General features: G+C 39.2%; 1 protein-coding gene across 1 annotated transcript; it reads left to right on the forward strand.

The window, feature by feature from the left end:
* Positions 1 to 79: 79 nt before the first annotated feature.
* LOC110060660 (cilia- and flagella-associated protein 69-like) lies at positions 80 to 25,715 on the forward strand. Its single transcript, XM_089284144.1, has 33 exons — positions 80 to 214; positions 287 to 352; positions 1,617 to 1,682; positions 2,231 to 2,340; positions 3,038 to 3,114; positions 3,718 to 3,819; positions 4,591 to 4,664; positions 4,778 to 4,850; positions 5,104 to 5,185; positions 6,058 to 6,118; positions 6,660 to 6,694; positions 7,964 to 8,029; positions 8,377 to 8,437; positions 8,610 to 8,658; positions 9,108 to 9,151; positions 9,376 to 9,453; positions 10,740 to 10,850; positions 11,464 to 11,569; positions 12,127 to 12,291; positions 12,706 to 12,821; positions 14,023 to 14,141; positions 14,452 to 14,533; positions 15,873 to 15,938; positions 18,150 to 18,276; positions 18,967 to 19,104; positions 19,200 to 19,276; positions 19,869 to 20,003; positions 21,965 to 22,027; positions 22,190 to 22,276; positions 23,224 to 23,285; positions 23,575 to 23,614; positions 24,501 to 24,608; positions 25,410 to 25,715. The coding sequence occupies exons 1-33, from the start codon at positions 128 to 130 to the stop codon at positions 25,410 to 25,412; spliced, it is 2,736 nt and encodes a 911-aa protein (XP_089140270.1). The 5' UTR covers positions 80 to 127; the 3' UTR covers positions 25,413 to 25,715.
* The last annotated feature ends 137 nt before the right edge of the window (positions 25,716 to 25,852 follow it).

The raw sequence follows: 25,852 nt of genomic DNA on the forward strand, positions 1-25,852 counted from the left end.
CGAGAGCCTGTTCGTAGGCAAGCGAGCCCAACGACTCCGCGGTCAGCGGTCTGTTAGCCCATTGTTAAATTTGCTGTGGTTGCTAGGCAACAGTTTGCCATAGGAGACGATCGGCGAAGAGATCAAAATGGCGGCTGCAACAGCGCGGCAAATTCCCGTTGTAAATAACGTGATAACAGACGAAGACTTCGAAAAGTTGCGGACCGAAGGAAAGGTAAGAAAGTATTTGATGCAAAAAGGCTATCTGGTGGGAAAACATAACGAGATAACCTGTTGTTTTTTACAGCATTCTGGCAAACTTGTTCCAGTTAGCGTTCTCAAAACACACAAACTTCTCACAGACAAACACTCGGTAAGTCGTTGATCAGTGTTTTATAATCATTAAAAATGTCTATATTTTGTAGATTTGGTTGTACATGGTCGTAATTTGGCATATTATGTTATTGTACGTATTTTGATTAACGGTAAATTGTGCATGCACACTGAAAAATAAGCTCGCATGTTTAAACTAGCTAGCTCTGTGGTGCACTGATTAATTTTCGCCTGTGAAAGTCTCTCGTTTGTTATCGGCTAGTTTTTATATATTGTCACAAATATTTTGGTTGAAAAGAAACCCTTCACAAACATAATTATATGATCTTTTCCAGTTTTCCACATCTAAAACGCCTCATTATTGTTAGTATAAGTTTTTGGGTATACTTGTAAGCTTGTCTGAAACCTGATGCACGGTATTTGACTTTACCAGCGAACGTAGTTAAGTTTTGAGGTGGTTAATTCTTCAAAAAACACAACATGTGCTGTCTGTTTTAAATGTGGTGACAAGTGAATACCAGTCAGTGTAAAACGCAAACTGGGGAACAGGGGCAAAGGCAGACTGAGGGTGAAATGCAGACTGCAGACTACTGACTTTTTAAGTATATATCGTGTTATTTCCATTATCAAGTGCTAACCGTAGAAAGGATATTTTACCACAACAGCTACTAATCTTGCAATATGATTGGCTAATTTGGCATTGTCTATAAGAGTTCAGACAACGCTGCTCTCGTCAACTTGTCACGCAATGCCTTTTTTTAGCTTGTGCTCTGAAAAACAGATTTTCTTTGATGTTGAAATTGTGGTAAAAAACAAATTGAACTGTCGTTTAGTGTGGTCTGTACTCTTATCGACAATGATGCACGTCATCACAGTGGTCAAAATTTGTTGTGGACTCACTCAGCTGCGCCACTGTGATGACGCGTATCGTTGTTGATAAGAGTACAGACAACGCTAAACCATATTTGATTTGTGAAATTCAGGTTAAGCATCGTGAAAGTCTGCACTCCGGTTAGCCTGAAAATCACTCAGGATAACCCAAATAACACTCCAGTTAGCCTGTGTACGGTTAGGATGGAAATGTTAATTACAATTCAGTTATAACGTCTGCAGTCTTGCTGTTATGAAGGGGTGGTCGTTGTAGAGAGTTTAAATTAAGAGTGAATATACATACATGTATGGACCATCTGACAGAGCATAATATACAAGTGGATGTTGTAGAGAGGTGGACGTTAATGGAGATTGTTACTCTATAGGAAGAGACAAAACTAACTGGTAAATGATTTTGTTTATTTATTACTTAGAAAGAACTGGTAGATCGTCATGTACGAGCCATCCACAGACTTACCAAATACTTCTGTCATGGATTTGTATCCTTTGAATGAAAATATAAATCTCAAATTGCATTATCAGTAAATTTCGTAAGTGATATATTACATTGTATCAGTATATGTCTTTAGTAAACAATTCAAACTTTGCTTTGGTATTATATTACAAAGCCATTGACATGTACAATGTCATTGAATCACCAGAACGCTACTTTGAACAACTTTTTAGGGGTCAAGAAGGTAAAATTGGGGATCTACTGCATTTTTTTTTCCATTAGTTGGCATCCCTTCAGTGCTACATGACTATTCAGGGTTTAAAATTAGTTACACATACATCCATTTTTCCCATGATTCATGCCAGCTATATAGCTTTACATGCATTTGCTTTTAGTTTTGTTCTATGACACAGTTGAAATCTACAGTACTCTATAAGGCTGCTTTCATTGTTAACTACATGTACACGTACTTGTAATTTAAGTAACTTAGTAGATGTACTTCTAATCAGTATTTCATGGATGATGTATTGATTAGTACACTAGTAAGTCTGTACAATACTTGTGATATTATGACTTAACATTGTCTAATAACAGCTCATGAAAGATGTTGACTTGGTGTGTGACATGATCACAGTTTGTAGAGAAAGATTAGAGACAGACCTGCAATACGAGAAACCTTTATGTGACTTGATTAAAGTCTGTGGGTTAGTATCTGATACATGTACATATCCATGGGTTATTGACCAAGTGTGAGGTCAAGATGGCTGGATATTGGTCAACTTCTTTTTTTGGGTGTTTATGGATCAAGATGGAGTCAAGGTCCATAAAGTTGCTAAAAAGAGAATGAGGCCAATATCCAGCCATCTTGACTGACCAAGTGTGGTTATTGAGGGATTTATTATATGGCCTTTGGGAAACTTTTTCTTGTGGGATACAGCAGGTAGTTGTGAGCAGGCAAGATATTGCCATCTTTGGGATTCATATTACTTCAATGGTTGGTTTTTGTTAAATAATTAAATTGTTGTGATCGTAGTGCTCATTAGGATTTCCTGCTAAGTACCAGTAATGATAAGATGGCACACTTGAGGGTTCTATTTATAAAAATATTGGATTATGACCTCAAAACTTCTGTAGAGGTGCTTCTCTCATGCTCTCAAAACTTCCTGCATGCAGCCATAACTTGCTATATGCACACTAACCATATATGACCAATTCTTATAATTATGACACCGTGATGAAGGTGGACAGGGGCCACTGAAAATGTTAGTCTGAAATTATTTTAACATGGATTGCGTTAGTTAACCACAAAAAGTCTCTATTATTTACATGTAGCTTGAATATGTTTATTTAAGGATTTCTTTTTTCCCAGTGTTTATTACTTAATATTGGTTTAATTTTCAGGAAGCCATTTTTGAAGGAAAGAACTTCAGATGATTCCACTCATGCTAATTCTATCATTAGCCTCCTCACTGAGTTAGGTATGTCAAAGCTGTGGTCTAAGAAAAATTACAAGGAGCCCAAAGGTTCCCAACCATAAAATCCTGGGTGCCCAGCACTTATTAGCCTATATGAAAAGAAGTAAGATTTTCCAGTCGCCCATAGGCAAAAGTCAGTCATCTGTGACACCTGGTCGCCTCTAGAATGCAACCCTGTACAGTACGTACGACCATTGTGCAATAATTTCTAGAAAATATCCATACCAGATACCCCTCATGGAAGTTTTTTTGTTTAACCTTCCTGCACTCATCGGAAAGTCCAGTTTAGCTTCATACATTTACTTTCCTTTAATTATTTTAGTGTTCAAGACCCTTCCCCCCCCCCCCCCCCCCACCTCACCAGAATTTCTAATAACCTTTCAAAGAGAGGGCATGGATGTTTTCTCAAACTGCATTTCCCTTTCTCAGTGAAAAGGTATTTGAAAGACCCTTGAGAAAAGTAGCAGTGATACATGAATGTATATGCTTGCAATTGAGTTGGCAAATAAGACCTTTGTTTCCAGTATATAACACAGTGAAGTACAATATTGGATGTTGTCATAATTATTTTGATTACTACTAACACTTTATTTGAACTTATTTCAGGTCACACTATGAAGATAAACAATATTACTGTTCAACTTCAGTTAGGAGAATCACTGATTAGATTCTACACTGAACAGTCATCAGAAAGCCAAGGATTTGAAGGTAAAATTTTACATGCAATGTGTCTGTTGGGGCAACATACAATTTGTAGCTAGTGGATCAGATATAGCTGCAGTGGAGAGTTTCTGTGAAAATTTATCATTACTGGAACCGGCCAGGACTGCCAATAAATTTTGAATCACCTGCTGCTTTGATCTTCATAGTAAAGTCTGCATACACGCCAAAAGTGGTTCATCAGGCTGGCACTTATCCTGTTTTCTATAGCATGAAACAACTAGGAGTATTTCTATTCCCCCCTGGATGGGATGCTAGTCTATTGCAGGGTTCCCCACAACATTAAGTTGGCCGGTACCCATTTATACACCTGTGCGGAGAGAGGCACTGTGAGAGTAAAGTGTCTTGCACAAGAACACAGAGCAATGTCCCTGGGCAGTGCTTAAACCCAGAGCGCTCGATCCGGAGACAAGTGCAATAATCATGGTCACTGCTCCTCCCACCATGATCTTCATACCTGTAACGAACTACAGTTGTTACTTTGTGGGGAATTGTATCAACAATGAGCAATATTACAACAGAAAACTGTAACATCAAGGTTCCATTAGGCATACTCAGCTGTAACAAGTATTACAGGTTACAGCCCTTATTGACTGTCCTGGAAACAGATTAGTCTGGCCTGCAGTGCCCTTCTAGTATTGTAGCCCCCAATAAACATAATTTGAACTTTTAAACTATTCAAAATTCTATCAACGAGCCGTCTTTACTACTGTACATGAAAGTAATTAAAAATGTGGCTTTTCACAAATATTTATGTAGGTTATCAAGCATCATTGCCATCTTACAACAGAACTTTAGTGGAAAGAAGTGGAGTTGCCAGAGCCCTTGTTGAGGTCAAACACTTTTTCTATACAAGTGCACAAGTTTATGTTTAATTACTGACAATTAAATGTAACATACCGGTTAACTTGATGAGTAATTGAATCATTTTATTTACATTCCTTAGAGTTTAGAACACGTTGAAGACCTGAGCGTGCGGCTTGAAATTATGAAAGTATTGCAGTGTTATTCGACATCAGGTAATGTGATTGTTATGAATATTGAATTTTATAGTGAAGATTACTGCACTTAATTGGCCACTTGACAAAGTTTTTATTAATTTCTGACAACTTATTAACATCCATAATTATATTATTGAGCAACTTCAAAATTCAATTCAACCTTCTAATATTCTATAAGTTTAATTCTCAAATGGCCAGGCGTGCCACACTCTTACTGTGGTACATGCATTATACTCTAGCTATCTGATTAAACTGTGTTTGCTTATTATAGCGCTGAACTGTGATGACATGCTGTCAGTTAGTGCAGCCGGTTTGTTGTGCAGTGGAATTAATATCCCAGACCCCTCTGCCAGGTAATAACTTAATAAACAAATAGTCTAATCAGCATGGTTTCAGATGAAAATTTAAGAAATTATATATTAAATAAGTAAAATCACACCATGTTTGGCTATCATCTATATATCCTGTTCAAGTGAGAACTATAATATTTTATGTTTAAATATAATTCAGTTTCGATTTACATTTGCAAATGAACAACATTTCAAAGACCATACAATCCATGTCTTTGTGTGAACTAAACATCTATAACAAATTAACTGTATCGTTTATTTATTCAAATCTAACTACTTAATAACATATAATAATTGCTTTTTTATTCATATGGGACTATTTGACACTTTTTTTCGTAAATACGATAATGCAGCATTTTTTTAATTTCTTCACTTGAAAATAGTGTTGATATGATATTGAAACATTGTGTGATTTTAGATGCAAGGCAAGCATTAATTGATCAGGCATGTGTTCACATTACAGTTGAAAACCAGTTGCAAAATTACGACTGAGGAGGAGGAAGTTTTAGTTGCTAATGAATGCATGGCATTATATCAGTCAGACTTTTTTGCAATTTTTGAGCCCTGTAGGCAGTTGTTTGACTGAAAATTATTAGCAAAAACGTCTTGGAAGATGTAACAGAGTAAAATCTCTTTCATTAGAAGTTGTAGAGGCAAACAAGGAATTCTAGAAGGTTGAAGTAAAACATGGAAATTTGGAAGAGAAGGGGGTTTAACAATTTCAGAATAGGGAAGGCATGGGGGCTAAAGCATTTTGGAATTTCTGAAGGCAAGTTGGGGTGGAGGGTAAAATGTGAAGTGGAAGTTGTCTGTGGTGGGGTATGGATATTTTCTGGAATCATTCATTTGAACTTCTGTTACATCATTATATACAGGCTTGTTTTCCGAACTGTTGAGATTCTCTGGAACTTATTGGAATTTGGTTCTAAACAGGAGGTGAGTTGAAGAAATGTTGGATTTGGGGGGGGGGGGGGGGGGGGGGGTTGGGGGATAAAGCAAGGTATACATGTAAGTGACCACTCAGGCCTGACATGTTGGTTATTTCATACCAGTGCCCATTAAATATATTTTTAGGGAACATGCTTGTTAGTCAAGAGCTTTCCTCAGACATTTCCCTTTTATGATATTTTTAAAATCAACAAATTATGCCTTGCTATTCCTCCAAGGTGGAGAGTTGCATGATAAGATGAGCAAAGTACAGTCTGTACCTTGCCTAAATTTAGACACAATACCACACAACATATTTAGTTAAATTATGTAACTCTTTGGTTTACTCAGCACTGTAGAAACTAAAAAGTGCAAAATAAATATTAATGTAACTGGTCTCTGTTGAGAGATGGCCATTGTGTGGATCAGTGTACAGCCTGAACAATAAAAAAACTGGTCATCATAGAAAGGGAGCCATTATAGTTTGTTGTCTTCATTGTGTGTTGTTTTGGGAAAGTAACACACCTGTCTGTCTGCATTTTATTCTCAGGTTGCTAATCAGTTAAATTGTAAACAGTGTGTCAGGTAGGTTCCACAAGTAAATTATTTTACTCCATGTCAATCTGAAACAATTGTGTTTGCACATTACAAAGTAGTACAAGCGTGTTTAACTTAGTGTCTTAAAGGCTTCACTTTTACTTTTGTGGGTAATTTAATTATTACCTTTTGTTTGGCTTTGTGCAGCAAAGAAATTCAGTAAAAATAAAAATTGTCAGTTATTTCACAGAATTTGTGTTGCTGATTGAAGTAGTTTCGTTCCAATTTTCTAATATTCTGTACACATATTTCAAGATTTAGAAAATATATACTTTTGATTAACTTTTTCCATTATTAACCGCACGGCCATGGGCCGAGCGCGGTTCTAGGTTTACCCGTGGTTTATTTTTTTTATTTTTTATTTTTTTGTCGGTGACCAGACGCAGACCTCCACTCGGCCAAACTTTGAGTCACGCAACATGTGATGTTTTTCCGCCAGAAGCTGTTAAAACATAAACACATGAACAATTTTACGGATATTGTTTTCTTTTTTGTGGGTAAAATATATTTTCTTTTCGCTTTATCAAAGCGTTGGATTTAAAGGGAATAATAAATACACTGAAAAAAGGTATTACGTCAGCCATGGAATGCGCTGACGTTGCAACTTTCACTTTCGCTATGTGACAAATAAGATCGTGTTTACTTTGCAAGTTTATTTCGGCAGAAGCGACAGTCATTAATTTATTTGTAATTTTGCGAGTATTTCTTGCGGTTTTAGCCAAATGAAGTAAATCCTTTGACTGTTTCATCGCAGCAAGTTCATAGATCGGAAAGAAAATTAAATGTTTGGAAGCCAAGCAAAGAACGTGTCAGAACGTGCAAAGATTACGTCATTGATAGGGAAATAACCACCGTACTAAAGATAGCCGTAGATAACGCAATTCTTGAATTATGTGACTCGTGTGACTTCTTTGCTAACCCTTAACTCAAGGGAAAAAAACAATTAAATTTAATCGTGACTTTAAAGAAAGAAAGCGGTTTGTAATAGTGTTTGTATCTTCATGCCCATACATATCCCGAAGAAACTTCCAGATTAAGACTATTACGTCATCGGAGATGTCACAACGGCTACGACTGATGGTGCGATAATAGAGTTTATGTTGATCAAGTGCTGTGATGTCTACAGTAACCAATGAATCATCAAAGATTGCTTTGGAATATGCACTGCGTTGCGACTGTAGTACTAAGAAAACACTTAAATTTTAAAAGTGCGGTTATAAGATCTAACAGATCTTCTTGTTTAAAACGATGTTGTAGTGCAATAAGAGATGCCTTTGTCAGACAACTCAAAGAAGGTTACAGCCTGGCTGATAAACAGCTGAGGTATGTATTCCCTGTTAAGTAAGAGTCTATGGATGTATGACTATTAATGACAGCTATTGAACAGTACATTCACAAGGACCTTTATATTATACAGTCATGTATATGCTGTACAAGTTGTGGCTTCAGGCAAGACTTGAGTCTCTGAATGAACTCTATGTGTGAATGTGATCTCACTGTATAAAAACTCCAAATTGAAGGTCTGAATACACAATAAACATGAACACAGAGTTCATTCTGAATACAAATAAGCGCCCATTTGGAAAAAGTTAACTGTATACATGTATCTTGATATGTTCTCTGAATGGTGTGATAAATTCTAATTTGTGTGGCATGTACTTTCATTGCAGAAATGATTTGCTGGTAATTGCGTCACTGGTTGTATCGCTCTGTCCAACCTCTCCTTTTATGGTAGGTGAAATATCTTTTCACAGCTTGTCAGTTGCATCTCACGTCTCAGACGAGTGTAAATGAGTGATGTCGTCAGTAGTAAGTTTGTCTCACTTGAGTAGGAAGAGCTGTGTTGTTTTGTAGCAAAACAGTTTCGTGTCTTTATATTTTTTCATTATTATGTTTCTTGCAGGAAACTGGTTTTACCAAGCTGATTGTTTTACTGGCAACTTTCACGGAAGGTAAAAGAGCGGTCTAATTTTGGTGTTTTAACTTAAAGTTAGTGTAATTTTTTGTTTAATTTCATTTAGTTGGAATGTTGTCTTGTGAAAGTTAGTTGTAAAAGTAAATTTCACCTGGAAAGAAATAATACTATATGTATGCCTTGTTGCAAACTATAAGCGGTAAAATGATTAAGAGCGATGACTAAATTTGGATGTGAGTATAATTGCAGATGTCTTGGGGATGCACTACTTTAGTTTTCACAAAATTGTTTAGTTTTCTGTGTTGCTTACAGTTAGACTTCTCCATTAGTGTCAGGAAGGAATTTATCCCCACAAATATGGACACAAACATTGGTAGACAAGAAGGAATGGGTGGGAGACAAGAAAAGACATTTCCCTAACTTTGCCATAAACCTTTTAACTGCATATTTTTCAGCTAAAAGCATTTCTTTGTTTATCTGTTTTAGTTAAAAGCCACCATGAACTGGTGAGGAATCTTAAACTCTACCAGGTAAACATGAATTGGGTTATTCCTTATTCCTTAAAGATAATCTCATGTAATTGGGTTATTCGCTATTCCTAAGATACTCTCCTGTAATAAATAAATTGTTTGTTGAGGTCCAGAAAGTGTCAAATGTATAGGCCCTCAAGTGTCAAGTGCATTTCCTGTACCATGATGGCATCGCCTACAGTACCTGATGATTATTTTATACTGACTGTGTTGTTTTCTTGTAGACCCATGAGGACTTTGAATTCAAGAAACTACTCATGAGCATTTTAGTGTTGCTGAGTGCAGATTCTGCCAGCTTTGCGGTAAATACATCCTCATGTTGTTGTAAACTAGATATCGACTCAAACATGCCAATAGCAATACTTCATGTTATGTCTCCAGAAATATGTTGGCTATTGAAACAAAGAGTTCTTTTCTTTAATTGTTGGCAAATGTGAAAAAACAGTGCAAATTGTTTGTAAACAATATAGTAATATTAATATTGACATCATCTGTTTTGTGTGGCATCCGTTTTACATAATTTTAATAACTGGTCCCAAGGAAAACAATTAGTTTTGTTTTCCTGAGAATCCTGATGTTTTTGCAAACTGTGCCACAACTGACACGATTGACATAAATTCTTCCATGCACTTGTTGGATAAATAAACAGTAGCCTCCATTTTACACGAAAGAAAGTGTGCTCAGATATTTGTCTGCAGACATTATCTGTTGGACCAAGAAGGAACAGTTTTGCAAGAGCAAAGCTCAAGGGAAACTGTGAGCTTTGAAGAACAGATAGTGTCCAAAGACAAATATCCGAGCAAACTTTTAAAGTCAAATGGGGGCTTTAGTGTTTAATATTATCCTTTTATTATATGGCTGTGTCTCACAAGGACTGGGAAGTACCGAATTCACGAATTTGATTGGCTGAAATCGATATTGACCGCGGGTTAGATTTTCCCATCTAGACCGGCATCTAGACCGGTTTCATTTTGCGTTGAAAAAGTAGCAAACTAAAATACAAAAATGTTCACCGTTTTCTTTTATTTTCTTCTCATTCATTTATGGAAGTGCCAAAAAGTCTGATGACAAAAAAAAGTAAAGAGGACGAGCAAATTTCGGCAGGCTTAAGTTAAGCTCATCGCCGTTCCCAAGCAGACCAGTTACATTAGACGAATTAAAGTTTTCTTCTTTGCCACATAATAAACATCTTATTAACCGAGCTAAGTCGGTCTGTATGGGAGAATCTTGTCCTCGCTCGTGTGTACCGACTTCACTGCGTTCGGTCTGCACTCACGACCTCGGTCAAGATTCTCCCATACAGACCTCCTGCTCGGTTAATAAGAGCTAACTAATATTTTTCGCAATTATGCACAAAGTTTTGAAAGTTAGGGAATATCACTGAGGCATTTTCCAGCTTTAACTTGGGCATGTTCAGTCATGTGATGCATTTAAACCAATCTCTTAAGAGTGAATACTTGATGGATTAAATTTACAGTGTGCTGTTTGAAAACATCGCATAACTACTGTATCACAAGTTAATTTGAGTGTAATGTTGCATTTTGTTGGTGTCATTGTGCAAGGTTTTCTTATTTTCATTTTATAACAGATTTTTTCTGAAGGACGCGTCGTTTTGTCGCTGTTTTCATTTGTGCGAGCAAATGACAACACCTCCACCCCTGAGTGGTCCCCAGGACAGTTTGAAGAGCTGCAATTACAGGTAAAAAAAAAGGATATCTAAGTTAAATATGTACTGCTAGATACTTAATGACATTCAAACCCCATTGAGAGCGGACTGTAGAGATTTACTATAAGACGTAACATTATTGAATTTTTTGGTCTCCCCTTGCCTTCAATATTAGCAATAATGTAACAGTTGGAAAGTAAGGTGAAATAATTATTTTTTGACTTTTGTTCAGCCTGGTTTCGGCCCATCTTTTCTTGAAGTCGCGCTGTTCTGTTTCGATGTCTGGTATATTCAAAGGTGACATAGGTTTTGTTTCTTGTCTCAAAAATATACCGAAAACAACAAATCAACAACCCTACAAAGGAAACAAGAAATTTATTTCTTTCAGCCTTCAAAATATGTTTGTTTCCTTCATCTCCCCAAAGCTTTTTCAATTTATTGATTGAGAAGTTCTCAACCTCGTGACTGTATTTCCGTAGTGTAATAATTCACCATTCCTAATGTTATTTACGGATTAAGAAATGTTTTTAAAAAGTGACCAAAGTCGTGAACCATAATGTTCAACAAAGGAAACAAACAATGCGTGTTTACTAAATTAAAATAGAAGCATTTTTGGCTATTATTATTTTTCGTTTTTTCTCTACAGGCGCTAGATACATTAAGTACTGTTGCACCACTGTGTTTGGAGGATTACATGACGTGTCAGAGTAACACTAGATTACTGATGCTGCTTGAGTGGTGTGTGGGACAAGGTATGAGCTGTCAGGCTGTCAGCTGTTGGAAACGTTAATAAAAGAGGCTAGAAAACATTTCTTTATCACAGGACCCCATCAGTACTAAAAAAAAAAGTAACGGCGGAAAGCCATTAAACTAACGATGTCGAGGAAGGAAATAGATTTCTTCATTAAACGAACTTGAAAATTCGAGGGTCCGACATTTGGCGACATTTGGTTTGGCGAGCTCCGGGATGAGAATAGAAATGAAGGTGTGATGCGGGATGACAGAAATTTTGATGGCGGGATGCGGGATAAAAATATTTCGGCGGGAGCGGGATTCACTCATTTTGACAGGCTGGATGCGGGATAGTTTTGAAATTGACGGCGGGATTCGGGACGAAAAACCGAAAATCACACGTTACGAACGTTAATCAGAGAAACTGCAACTCTTGCAAAGGTGGATCGGCGGGATGGCGGGATTGAGCTAAAGTAGTGGCGGAATGCGGGATTGAAAAAACCTTTATTGGACCCTCATTGTTTGTTCAGCATTCTGAATGTTACTTACTGAAAACGCTTCTTGCTTTTCCTCTCAGCCGACTATGGTGGTCATGGCAACAGTTTCCATGGCTCTGGTGGTCGTGGTAACAAGCGGGCTCAGATGCGGTATTGTCTGCGGCTCATCAGAGGCATGGTGTCAGTGGGAGATGATGGCTTGAATCAGGATCTTGTTGATCAAGGAGCCATCAATCAGATTGTTGGTAAGTTCTGTAATAGGCCATTATTGGACTGGAACCAACTTGCAACGGAGGCTTATTCGGGGAGTCTTTTTAAATGCAAATAGAATTTTTCCCTTTGTAATGATATTCCCCGCATGAGCGTCCATTACCGGTTGGTTTCAGTCCAATACCAAGAATACAAATATAGTCTATTTAGATAACACTCAGGGGTGCCCAGGAACAAAGACCGGACGCGAAAGAGCAGCGGAAATCGACCCTGGGCCCATGAAGCTGGATGTCAGGTATCTTTAATTTCTGCGGCATAGAGTTAGGAGTATTTCGGTTCCCTTTGGATAAAATGTTTGTACAGGTTCTCCCATTACAAGTCTACCCGCCCTTTCGTCATCAGCTGTTTTTTGACGGTGTATTTCAATTTAATGGGTGAATATCTTGTAGGAATCCTTTTGAATGCCAGCACCAGTACTGATGAGAATGACCTCATTGATGTTGAAATGCAGTGTGACATGTTGTTTATTGTGGCTTCTCTTTGTGAAGGAGACACACACAAGAAGGTAAAACTGTGGCGTGTTATTATATGTAGTAAATAGACTACATATTTCTATGGTCTACACGTACAGACTATAGAAATAACGCAATACATGTCACCAAACAAAAGGTTTAATGAGAACAACAATGGCTGTGCACGTGCGTTATAAATCTTTGTAAATTTTTTTGCCGTCCTCTGCACAACAACAGAGAACTTAAACAAACCACCACAGCCACGGCAACGAGAACGCCACCAAACAAAAGGTTTAATGTGGAGAACAATGACTGTGCACGTGCGTTATAAATCTTCGTACATTTCTTTGCCGTCCTCTGCACAACAACAGAGAACTTAAACAAACCACCACAGCCACGGCAACGAGAACGCCACCAAACAAAAGGTTTAATGAGGAGAACAATGACTGTGCACGTGCGTTATATATCTTCGTACATTTCTTTGCCGTCCTCTGCACAACTACATCGTGAAATAACCAAGTTCTGCGTATTTTGGAGAACACGAACGACGGCGGGTAATTTTTCGTATTTTCATTTGAAATTGAACGCTGGCGTTACATATTTAGCTTCAGCAAGTTCTGAGACCAGTAGGCACACTGAACAGATCTAGACAATGGCGAAATTCGAAAGCAAAATTTAAATACATTTTTCACCAGGCGTTGTCCTCGGGGTCGCCGTCGTCATTGCTTAAGCTCTTCTTTCCTTCTGTCCATGCGGGTGTAGACAACGGACAGAAGCGCTCATGATTTATTTTTATTCATAATATGGAGAGTAATGGCGAACGGAAAGGAAAATTCGCCGTCACAAAATTTCGCGGAAGCCGACATAGTAAAACACCGTGCAAGACGGTGGCCGTTTAACGAAACATATTAAATTACGAGGCAGCCACTCTTATCAACTAAATGAGTAGAGAAGTTTTCACTTGAGTGTCGAAATTAACTCGCATTTGATTTGGTTTCGCGCGCGCTTCTTTGTCATTCAATCAGAAGTAAAACCAAACCTCTTGTGACCCGCTCGCACACGTTTTCCCGCGCTTTTCGTCGGTTACGTGTATGTGTTTACTTCGAGTCTTGATTGGTTCAGGTACTGTTTGCGTCCTTTGTGATTTGCTGACAATTTCATTTGATTAGCTCAGTATGTATGGCCTTGTGCGTGCAAGGCAACTCCTACATCAGAGCAGAATAAAGAATGTTGTCTTTCGTTTGTTTGCTGTAGGAACTGTTCGGTGCTCAAGGAGTGCAGGTGTTAGTTGAATATCTGAAGAGGGATCCTAACAAGATCAACAGCCCGCTGGGACATCATCAGCTACTGCTGTCTGCAGTAGACTGTGTGTGGTAAGTCAGTCAGTCAGTAAATCACACGCCCGTAAGGCGTGTGAGGCTCGCGCGCTTCACACGCGAGGATCGCGCTTACGGCGCTTCGCGCCTTTCGAAAACGTCAAAAAACGACTGTTTTGCAGTCTAACAGTGAGTCAGACAGTCAAAATTTCATTATTTAAAGTCAAAAAATTAAAAAAATGTCTACATGTTAGAAGTTAAAAATAAAAAAAGTTATGCTATGCAAGAGGAATTTACTTATAACTTTTCACTACTGTTATTGAAGCAAACGCTGTGTCTTATCGCCTTGCTCGTGGTTTTCTGCTAGGTCTGCTGTACTGGGATGTTATCTGACCGAGCAGCTTTTTCTTGAGAACGATGGAGTGTTTCATCTCATGGATTTATTACAGGTAACTCAAACTAATTGCCATCAAATGCACCAAAGCACAAGCTGTCACGCAACCCTTTGTCATCTTTCTGCTGGCTTCCGCAATGCCTCAGCCAATCAAAGAGCATCAAAGAGCCACACGTGCGAATTGTTTAATGAACGCGTGGTTTCTTTGACGTCTTCGCAAGCTGTCGCTCAACCCTTGGCTTTGCCATCTTTTTACTGGCTTTCGAACTGCCTCGGCCAATCAAAGAGTATCAAAGAGCCACACGTGCAAATTGCTTTATGGTTTCTATGACGTCTTCGCCTCCCGGATTCACTTGGTCTTGTTAAAGGAGCTAAGTCACGGTTTGCGGGTCTTGAAAAGTGTGGCCTAAATTTGTCAAGTTTATCGTTTGTAATCCGCGTCAATCTTCTCCATTCTTAACCATCCTTGTTCCGTTATGGTTTATTATTATTATCTCTTTGGTGTTTTTCTATGTTAGTCAACTATTTTTTTCAGGTTTCATTCAATTTAGAGATAATTGTGTACGTGGCGAAAATAACTCAAAAGAACGTGACTGGGAAGGCAATCTTTTTAAAACACATATTAGTCAAAAATATTTGCAACGTTCACGGAGTGTGAACGGAACAGCGCGGTTCTCTTTTCTCCTTTTTCAATTTTACTGCTGAAAACACCCAAGGCTATTCCTCAATAAAACCAGCGTTAACATTGTCCATAACAATATTTTGGAGAATGTGAAAACTATTCAGTTCCATTTGGCATTTCTAGCTGCAACACTGTTGACTCAACAGGTCTTATCTGTAAATGTTATTTAACTACAACTGAGCTATATCGTATATTCAGCTGAAATTTTGAGGAATGTTTAGCATTTTAAAGTGTGCGCGAGCTGCATGTGCGTGCACGCGCATTTCTCGTTTGTGACGTGATATTCCACGATTTTTCTCTAACGTTCAGATTTTCTGTTACTGGTTATTAGCACGTACGGACGGTCACGGTGTTGGAAGGGACGATACTAGTGCTATGCTACAGTGCAATGCTTGGTGAAACTGGATTTCATTTGAATCACATGCAATTGCTTTGAAGCTATCGTTTACATGCGTGAAATAAGCCGTAGAAATTTAAACCGCGCGTACTGTAGTGGGCAAGATGCACGGAGAAAGCTAACAAGAAAACAATTTGCTAAATGCTGTATCTTAGTAACTAGCAAAGTTCATTAGCACGCTGCTATAAATATGTTTTTTTATGTGTATACGATTTGTTCCTTTAAAAGAGCCTTGTTGAATTAGTTCAGCACTAACTTGAACTTTGTTGTGTCAGTTGTCCGTAAATAACAACTTGTTGACATTCTTTACAACAGATATGCCCGCTCACAATGCAGAATCTGGTGTTGGGCTGCTTGGTGGATCTGTGTGAAAATGCCAAGGTTAGAAAATTTAATTTTTATATCCGAGGCCACATAGCACCACCACTAAGGGAGGCAGCGTGGCCAAGTGGTCAGAGCGCCGAACTTGAAATCCGAAGGTCGTGGGTTAAGTCCCGTTCTTACCACTAAGCTGAGGTTGTTTCGCCGTAGACTCTAGTTCAACTCCCCGGTCATGCTTGGAAATAGCCAACTGGTCTGCCTCCCGCCAGTTGGGATTTTTAGCTTATTATGTTTATTTGAAATATTTCTTTCTTTCAGTTTAAGTGACATACCTCAGAACTGGCTCATCGACAACTATAAACATTCAATATTACATCAACATTATTGTAAGATGTACGCTATCACATACAGAAAATTCGTGATGCCTGCGTCCGGTTAGCGAACATCACGTAACACTAACATTGTAAAGTGAAAGTGAAGAATGATCAGCGCAGTTACTTTTCCAATTTAAGCAATAGGAAAGAAGAAGCCTGAAAAAAATCAGGGCTTCAACGGGATTCCAACCCGTGACCTGCGCGATACCGGTGCGATGCTCTACCAACTGAGCTATGAAGTCACACATTGGGAGCGAGGTCAATTAATTGAGTTCATATCTTCCCGTGAGGAGTGAAATGATGTGAAGTTTATATGAAATAATTCATATATGAACTGCGGTTGTAGATGAAAGTGAAGAATGATCAGCGCAGTTACTTTTCCAATTTAAGCAATAGGAAAGAAGAAGCCTGAAAAAAATCAGGGCTTCAACGGGATTCGAACCCGTGACCTCCGCGATACCGGTGCGATGCTCTACCAACTGAGCTATGAAGCCACACATTGGGAGCGAGGTCAATTAATTGAGTTCATATCTTCCCGTGAGGAGTGAAATGATGTGAAGTTTATATGAAATAATTCATATATGAACTGCGGTTGTAGATGAAAGTGAAGAATGATCAGCGCAGTTACTTTTCCAATTTAAGCAATAGGAAAGAAGAAGCCTGAAAAAAATCAGGGCTTCAACGGGATTCGAACCCGTGACCTCCGCGATACCGGTGCGATGCTCTACCAACTGAGCTATGAAGCCACACATTGGGAGCGAGGTCAATTAATTGAGTTCATATCTTCCCGTGAGGAGTGAAATGATGTGAAGTTTATATGATTTTTTTCAGGCTTCTTCTTTCCTATTGCTTAAATTGGAAAAGTAACTGCGCTGATCATTCTTCACTTTCATCTACAACCGCAGTTCATATATGAATTATTTCATATAAACTTCACATCATTTCACTCCTCACGGGAAGATATGAACTCAATTAATTGACCTCGCTCCCAATGTGTGGCTTCATAGCTCAGTTGGTAGAGCATCGCACCGGTATCGCGGAGGTCACGGGTTCGAATCCCGTTGAAGCCCTGATTTTTTTTTTTTCAGGCTTCTTCTCTCCTATTGCTTAAATTGGAAAAGTAACTGCGCTGATCATTCTTCACTTTCATCTACAACCGCAGTTCATATATGAATTATTTCATATAAACTTCACATCATTTCACTCCTCACGGGAAGATATGAACTCAATTAATTGACCTCGCTCCCAATGTGTGACTTCATAGCTCAGTTGGTAGAGCATCGCACCGGTATCGCGGAGGTCACGGGTTGGAATCCCGTTGAAGCCCTGATTTTTTTTTTTTTTTTTTTCAGGCTTCTTCTTTCCTATTGCTTAAATTGGAAAAGTAACTGCGCTGATCATTCTTCACTTTCATCTACAACCGCAGTTCATATATGAATTATTTCATATAAACTTCACATCAGTAACATTGTAAATAACGAACATCACAAACAATGAACGTTATTATAATATAGATAACGAATATCATACACAACGAGTATCACAGAGATACAACATCACTAATAACTAGACTACGAGTAGCCCCTCCTTCGCTTAGTCCGTCGTGCGTAACGCGAAAGAAAACCGCGAGCCAAAAAAAAATGGCCGCGCGTAGTCGTGCGCTTCTCGCCCCCAGGATTTCACGCAGCCATTTTTCCCTCGCGGTTTATTTACGGTCTCGTTCGTGGACTAAGCGAAAGAGGGACTATTCGTAGTCTACTAATAACTGACGAAAATTTCCAATCCGACAAAAGTCCCACATAAAAGACAGCGCATATATCGAACGTCACAGATATCAACCCTAGTTTCTGAAAACGCACGTGATCCTTACATCTGTGTTGCTTGAATTGTTGCACAGGCTCTGGCGCATGTACAGGCCTGGCGAGGGGAAAAGCAGATTACAGCCGGCAAACTACTGGTGGAGTTGTGGAAAAAGGAGGAGTCAAACATGGGTGTACCACGTGATAAAACGGGCAAAATAACAGGTAACTGCTGCAGCTGATAAATACAACTTGTATTCTACTTTCCACGTCAGCCTTTGGCTGCTTAATGTAGTTATAGTAGTACTTGGGATGCTGGAAAGCAGCGTGTTCCATTCATGCTTTTCAACTTCTTCTGACTTGGCTTCCGATTTTTGCTCACTTTTTTTCTTTTTGTGTGAAGCTTCCGAGTTTTCACCGGGTTCTAATGGCTAGCGGCTTGAACAGTCTGGGTGCGAGCCTTAGCTAAGGTCATCGTGTCGTGTTCATTGACAAGACACTCTCTCTCTCTCACACACACACAGTGCATCTCTCCATCCAGGTGTATATGTGGGTACCGACAAACTGTGACGGAAATTTTAAAACAAATGCTGAGGATAGCCCTGCTTTGGACTAGCATTCCATCCAGAAGATTTAGCAATACTCCCAGTCGCTTTATACTGCAAAAACAAGAATTGAGCGCCGTCAGTCGTGGGTCATAAGGCTTGTGAAGAGTTACCATTCAATTTGAACTCCAGACACCACAGAAGTCGAAGGGCCACTGACATCATGGCTATCAGTATCCCTTAAATTGCACATACTTGGCAATGAACTTGCATAGTAAAGATAATTTAGGCTTCGAATGTTCTTGGGAAGTAAATGGTTGAACTCCATGGAGTTTTGGAGTTGACCCTTTGTCTTTTGCACGCGTTGCAGACCTCAAGCGGCCTCTCATGGGAACTGTCCAAGAGCGCCAAGGTGTCATTCCGTTACCCGCTGACCGGCCTAGCCAAGCGATCGTGGACGTGTCTGAAAACATGAGAGCAAAACTGTACTCCATGTTTTGTAAACTTGGTGAGTCTTTACAGCTTGTTTGACATTGTATACCGTGGTTTGACTTACTGTGTTTGGAGTTTTTCTTCTATTTTTTGACTCGATATTTTCTGCAGGGTTTAACGCAGTTCCTGGTCTATCAACTCTGGATTATGTCACAGTTGCTGTAATCGAGAAATATCTCGACTTTAAGGTGAGGAAAGCGTCACCATAAACTGCCAGGTTACGGTGTGAATGTTCCGTGACGACCCAAATAGAGGTTTCAAAGACAACGTGAGGTCACGCTATTGTAAGAGATTCCTCCTAATCCAAGTTAGTCTTCAAATTAAACTATATAACTATAGGAAATCGCTTTGGAGTCTTTCCCTAACGTAGACGGATTTCTGCCTGATGTTTCACGTCGTCCGTTCCTTGCTCGCAGGCTTCTTTGAGGGAAGTTAATTGTATTATGAATATTACACGGTGGCGAGAAGATATGAATTTTATGTTCGAGTGGTTAATGTAATTTTCCACTTTTGACTGAAAAAAAGAAATCTGACTTTGACTTGAATCATAACCTTAACCGAAACCGTAACCGTAACCCTAAGTGATTTTCAAGTTCGTCCAACGCTGGAAAAGGCGTGACGTCATTGAACGAAAGGATACTCGGAAGAGTGATATACCAAAAATACGCCACTCGGATCCCGAATGAAGTGGCGCATGGAATCTACGAGTGGTTTAGTTCCCAGTAAAACACTCTCCTCCATATAATAATAAGGATATTCTTTTTTTTGCTCTATGTAAAGATGCTGGAAGTGTGGCATGAGATTAAGGTGGAGCTTGAACAAGAAAACATCAGACCCGTTTCTCCAGACGTCGACAACATGATGGAAATCACCAGGATACTGAACGATAGGGCGGCAGGAGTGTCAGCTACTCAGGTCTGTCTTAGGGAGGGGAGGGTAAGGAGAAATAGGGACGGGGGTGAATATTTTACCTTTTACCCGCTTCGAAATTGTGTAAGCTCGCGTCACTAAGCAACGCTACGTATGCTGGTGACGTAGTATCACGCTTGGCATATACGTACAGTCAAGTCTTATTAAACTGGACATCCTCAGGAGCGTCATTTGGTCTCTGTAATAGCAAGAGTCCGCAATAGCGGGGTGTGATGAAAAAAATGACCCAGTTTTTAGTTGTAAAGTATCACATATTGCGTATACTGCTGTACTCTTTTAAGATTTCCAGTCTCTTAATTTGTAGTACACATTTACTGTGAATATAATCATACAGTGTGGGTCAAAATACTGTAAAACCTAGTGAACATGTTAGGACTGCAGAGTAAATATGTCATTCACTGCGTCCAAGTAGTCCGTTGTAACGAGAGAATTGTATCACCGCTAAATGTAATAACAACGCTAAATGTAATACCAACCGTAAATGTAATAAAAATTAACGCTAAATGTAATACTAACCGCAAATGTAATAAAAATCAACCCTAAATGTAATAACTTACCCCACCGTAAATGTAATACAATTTAACGCTAAATGTAATAAGCTGACCAACCGTAAATGTAATACAGGTTAACCTCAAATGTAATAACATAGTGTCAAAAGCTCCCTTACGGTTACTGGGCATCAGTTCAAGTCTCGGTGATTTTTTGTGAACATTGCCAAGGTTCTGCATAGTTCCGGTCAAAGCTTAACTGGTAACTTCTGAAGATTTCCCAAGAAAATAGCCCTTCTGATGGTCGAGCATTTGCAAACATCATTTCCGAAATTCTTTGCAGCGAATCGCGCAACTACATAGCCCACTTTCGAAAATAGTGGAAGCCTGGGCGAGAGAAGGCGTGCGCTCAGTTGTGGGATCGTTTGGGGGAGCACGAGGTGGAAAACAAATGTGCGAGCGCCCCCAAACGATCCCATAATTGATCCCTCACCCATACTCACCCCAGGTTTACACTCTTTTTGAAAGTGGGCTATTATTAGAAGTCCTTCCGGTTGTGTTCAAAAGATTTTGATGAGACGGTAGTATGATAAAACAGATAAAAATATACTGATGGTACAGTTGATATAATGACAACTGTAATAACAACGATACTCATTCATATATATTCACAACCTATTTGTAAATTAAAGAAACATATTAGAAAAAAGTATTCATTACCATATAGGTATTGTATGGGAGTAACCCCCGGGGGTAATCTGCCTAACGGTTTAGTTAGTAAAGGTGATTAACCGTGATTGGGTAATATGATAATCTATTGAAGTGATATCATATCACTGATGATATTGATGCCACTTACGCCTTTACCACCCTTAGTAACGTGTTATTACATTTAAGGTTAACCTGTATTACATTTACGGTTGGTCAGCTTATTACATTTAGCGTTAAATTGTATTACATTTACGGTGGGGTAAGTTATTACATTTAGGGTTGACTTTTATTACATTTGCGGTTAGTATTACATTTAGAGTTAATTTTTATTACATTTACGGTTGGTATTACATTTAGCGTTGTTATTACATTTAGCGGTGATACAAGAGAATAACTATAATAATATTAGTTTGGAACCACGTGAAGTGTAAGCAATTCCGTGATAGCATAAGTCCACAATTGCGGCAGTTGTTTTCCTACATCTCTTTGTAGTTTCGGCCGGGCATGTAGCTTCCGTCCGTAATAGCGGGGTGTCCGTAATAGCGGGGTGTCCGTAATAGCGGGGTGTCCGTAATAGCGGGGTGTCCGTAATAGCGGGGTGTCGTAATAGCAGGATGTCCGTAATAGCGGGGTGTCCGCTATTGCAGGGTGTTGTAATAGCGGGATTTCCGTAATAGCAGGGTGTCCGTAATCCGGGGGTTTCTGCAAGGCGAGAGTTGACTGTATTTTTGTTTTTGTTTTGTTCAGAATCAGCTATTGCAAGCTCAGAGAAATCAGGAACTTATCGAGGAAGAGGAGTATTACGAGTTTGTAAGTACTAAAGACGTAAATGTTTTTCAGGGAAGCGGGGCGGGGCGGCATTTATTATTTGATGAGGTGTGAGAGACGAGTAGAATGAGACAATCGGAATGTGGCGCAGCGAGGGTCATCATTTTGATTTTAGTTTTGACAGTTGTTGTGTTGTTATTACAGGTAAAGGAAAATCATCGCCAGGAGGAGAAGGCTTTCAAGGATTTTTGTGATTTTGTGGACAGAACATCTGATTACACAGTTCTCACGGTGAGCCCTTGTTATTATAATGGATGCTGTACAGCTTGCGCTTGAAGACTGGTTCAACGCCTTTGCGAGATCACATATACACGAGCGGCTCTTTACTTTCATTTATGCAAAAAAAACTCTTAGAGCGTACGCTCAGTAGAGAGCGCGTTTCCCCGTGTTATCGATTTCTCTGTTGATACCTGTACTTATTTATTTACTATGTGTTTGCCCTTTCCTCTTTATATTAGGTTTCTTTAAAAAAAATCCTAAAATAGATGTATTTAATTGAAGGGCATAAAGTTACTTTACTATATTTGCCTTTTCCACTGTCCTCTCGCTGCACTTTATTTTTGACAATACTGAATTCATATCGTCAAGTTGAGAAATGGAAAAACTGTAACAAATACAAATACAGGAAAATCGCTAATATCGCTAAATTAAAGTGTCGCCAAAATTTCATGTAATAAGGTACTTGCATTTTAAAGAACGCGGCCTTCACGGTGCTTCCTTAGAGCAAAACGATTATTACATAAGCTTGTTGGTGGCCTTTCTCTCAGAAGGCTCACAATCCACCCTCAGTTTCTTCTGTACTGAAGACAAAAACTAGAATTATGTTGAATTGTCCGCTCACTACCTCATGACCTAGATCTTGACTAGCGCGCGTAACGTGCGCGATTTTGCGCGCGATTGGTTTGTTTCCGCGGTGGAACGAGGCCCCGATGGAATTTTCGCGAGCTAGGCAAAGCACTCGCGCGGAATCTCGCCAGCTACGAGACTAGATCTTGACCAATATGGGATTTAGGAATCTGATCCTCTGTCCACTGAAATCCAAATTCCCCTTACAAGAATTATAGAAAATGGATAACTTGCAGTAAGGAGAGTTTGGATAATCATGACATCAAGTTATTGCTTTCTGTCTCTACTTAAGCGCGAATTTTGAATTTGGTTGCCGTCTGAAATATTTGCAGGCAGCGAAACGAAAGCAGTTAAGCGCCATAGACGCTTCAAGGCTTCAAGGAATACCAACAGGGTAGGTGATGTGTTTTAATGCCATTGTTTGTCATATTCTGGCATCCGAGGAAACACGAGCCTTTTTCGATCGGAAGTCGATTCCGTGAGGCGTTGTTGGAGCATGTTACCAGGCAACATGACACTCGTGATGCACTCGTACTTATTTGTCACTGGATAATAACAATCGGTATGTCTTCGAGTATTTCCGTGACGATTTATTAGCCAATCACGATACTTCTTGTCTTTCTTCCTTTGCTTTTTGTAAATGTACGTTTATTGCCTCCTCTAATTTCTCGTCTTCTTTGCAGGACACATCATGACGCACTACAGGAAGACCTTAACACAACGGTAAGTAATGATGGCGAATAGCAATTTAAAAAAAAGTTAGAGTATAATGTTAGTTTATAGTTGTCAATACGCTTAGCTTCGTAGACACCTACGTTAGGTTTTTATTTTCATAATACAATATTGTCACATAATTCTACCTTATTTCATATCATTTTTATAATTCCATGGTACGTTGATTTATTTTATTTTCATTTTAATGTAACGTATTTAGTAGTATTAGTACTGAAAAGCCCCCATGGGTAGTGCTGATAAAATTTGTATTGTATTGTATGGTATTGTACACCTAGTTAGTTCTCGGAAAGTGTAGCAGCTCTGGCAGTCTTGCAATTCTACTTGTCATCAACGTGTAGCAGCTGTTATTGTTTTAGGGCTGGGGTAGTTCTCAGGCATGCCACTTAACTAAAAGAAACAAATATCCCAACTAAACATAACAGGCTTAAAACTCCCAACTGGCGGGAGGCAGACCAGTTGGTTATTTCCAGGCATGACCGAGAAGTTGAACTAAGTCTACCAAGAAACAACTCTATTACTGGTCAGGGCGACACTTGAACCCGCGACCTTCTGACTTCAAGTCCGGCGCTCTAACCACTCGACCACGCTGCCTCATGCCTAGTTCCTAGGCCTCGATATTTCACCGCGGTCAATCGTTACGTCACCGATAGCAATTGACCGTCAAGGCCTGGGAAAAAAACCGTGCAGGAACTAGGTAACGCTGCCTCCACATTGAATAAATACTCACGAGTGGCGTATTAAATTTTGCCTGTAGCTGATTAAAAAGTTGTTATGAAATTGTCGAAATAAACGCGTTTTGTTTGTAGAAATTTTACATGCAGAGCGATTTAGTCCCTGTGGTAATTCGTGTGCCTTTTGATGTGTTTGTTTGTAGACTTTCTGTGGCAGACAAGTGGAAATCGAGAGCACACCACTTGAAATAACAAGAACGATCCTCGATACGACCTCAACGGACGAGGACAAAAAGACTCTTGTTGTAGCGGTAGGTGTGATTATTTTTAAGATGTAATATATCAAACACGGAAGGCCGTGTTTAACCACATTTCCAAACACCGAGAAGAGAGTTGGAATTACGACGCGCGGCGGAGTATTTTTGGAGGTGTTTGGAAATGTGGTCAAACACTGTCATGAGTGTTTGATATATATTTTCATGATTTCCTTTGTTTAAACTTGATGAATAAATTGTTAATGAGTTTGAGAACTTCAGATAAAACTTCTATTGTGTGCCGCCAGGGGTACAATAACGCCTCTACTCGGAGGATTCCCTCCGTGCGGATGGTGACGAGGCGGGTAAATCCTTCTAAAATAAATTTCATTCTGATGACGGAGCACTTCTTTGATCCGTGTAGGTCTCTGATTAGTTGTCATTTGCGCGCGAAAGTATAAAACCAAGTACATAAACCTCCGTAACGCTGCGAACACAGGAAGGAATAAAGCGACGTGTAGCACGTGCACTGGAAAATGTACGAGGAACATGTTGTAGTGACATAGACATGCTGCTACAGTTTCTCCGGTACATTTTCTCTTGTGTGTACGTGATAAATTTGTTCCCACCGCATATCGCTGCGGCACATCCTTGCAATCTGTCCCTTGGTGTATTTTTTCGGCTTCATCATTACAGCTCTCTCTCGAGCAGGGGAATTTCGAGCGATGTCTGTTGTCTTTGCTTTGGGATGGGTTCAGGAAATACTTTTATGTTTACGCAACAAACACTACTGAAATTCTGTGCCACTACTGCTGACAAACTGTTGTATTAACAAAGACTTTTCATTTTCTTTTGCAGTAACTGAGAGTCGGCCTCAACAATGGCTCGAATGTCACTGAAATTGGGGAACATTCCGAATAGAACCCACAAAAATTATTGTAAATAATATATCAGGTGTAGATTGTAAATAAGTTTAGTTGTCGCCATCAGGCTTGTGAGGATTTTTTAAAAAATTAATGTGTTTTCATATCACTTGTACATAAAAAGCTAGCATTATAGTTGGCGTTCTGAAGAAGCCGAACTCTGCTGTAAAGATGTTCGATGGCGAAGTAAACATCTGTGTAGTGTTATTTATATTGTACAAAATGAAAAATGAGTCATGAAGACCTATTGTTTCCATTTGGTTTTTGACTATCTTTTTGTACAACCTGCCTTTTTCGGTTTTCTTCAATCGGCTATACCATAGAATTGCGGAAGTAACGGTTCCCCCCGAATTTACCTTCCTACTGAATCCCGAAAGT

The sequence above is a fragment of the Orbicella faveolata genome, unplaced genomic scaffold (assembly GCF_042242905.1).
Source record: "Orbicella faveolata isolate gen_17 unplaced genomic scaffold, um_ofav_v1 contig_13, whole genome shotgun sequence".
In the NCBI taxonomy this organism is placed as follows: domain Eukaryota; kingdom Metazoa; phylum Cnidaria; class Anthozoa; order Scleractinia; family Merulinidae; genus Orbicella; species Orbicella faveolata.

Coding starts and splice junctions, on each gene's coding strand:
- LOC110060660 (XM_089284144.1), top strand. CDS start 128: ATGGCGGCTGCAACAGCGCGGCAAATTCCCGTTGTAAATAACGTGATA. Junction 2,341..3,037: donor GACTTGATTAAAGTCTGTGG/GTTAGTATCTGA, acceptor TTTAATTTTCAG/GAAGCCATTTTTGAAGGAAA. Junction 22,028..22,189: donor AAGAGGAGTATTACGAGTTT/GTAAGTACTAAA, acceptor TTGTTATTACAG/GTAAAGGAAAATCATCGCCA.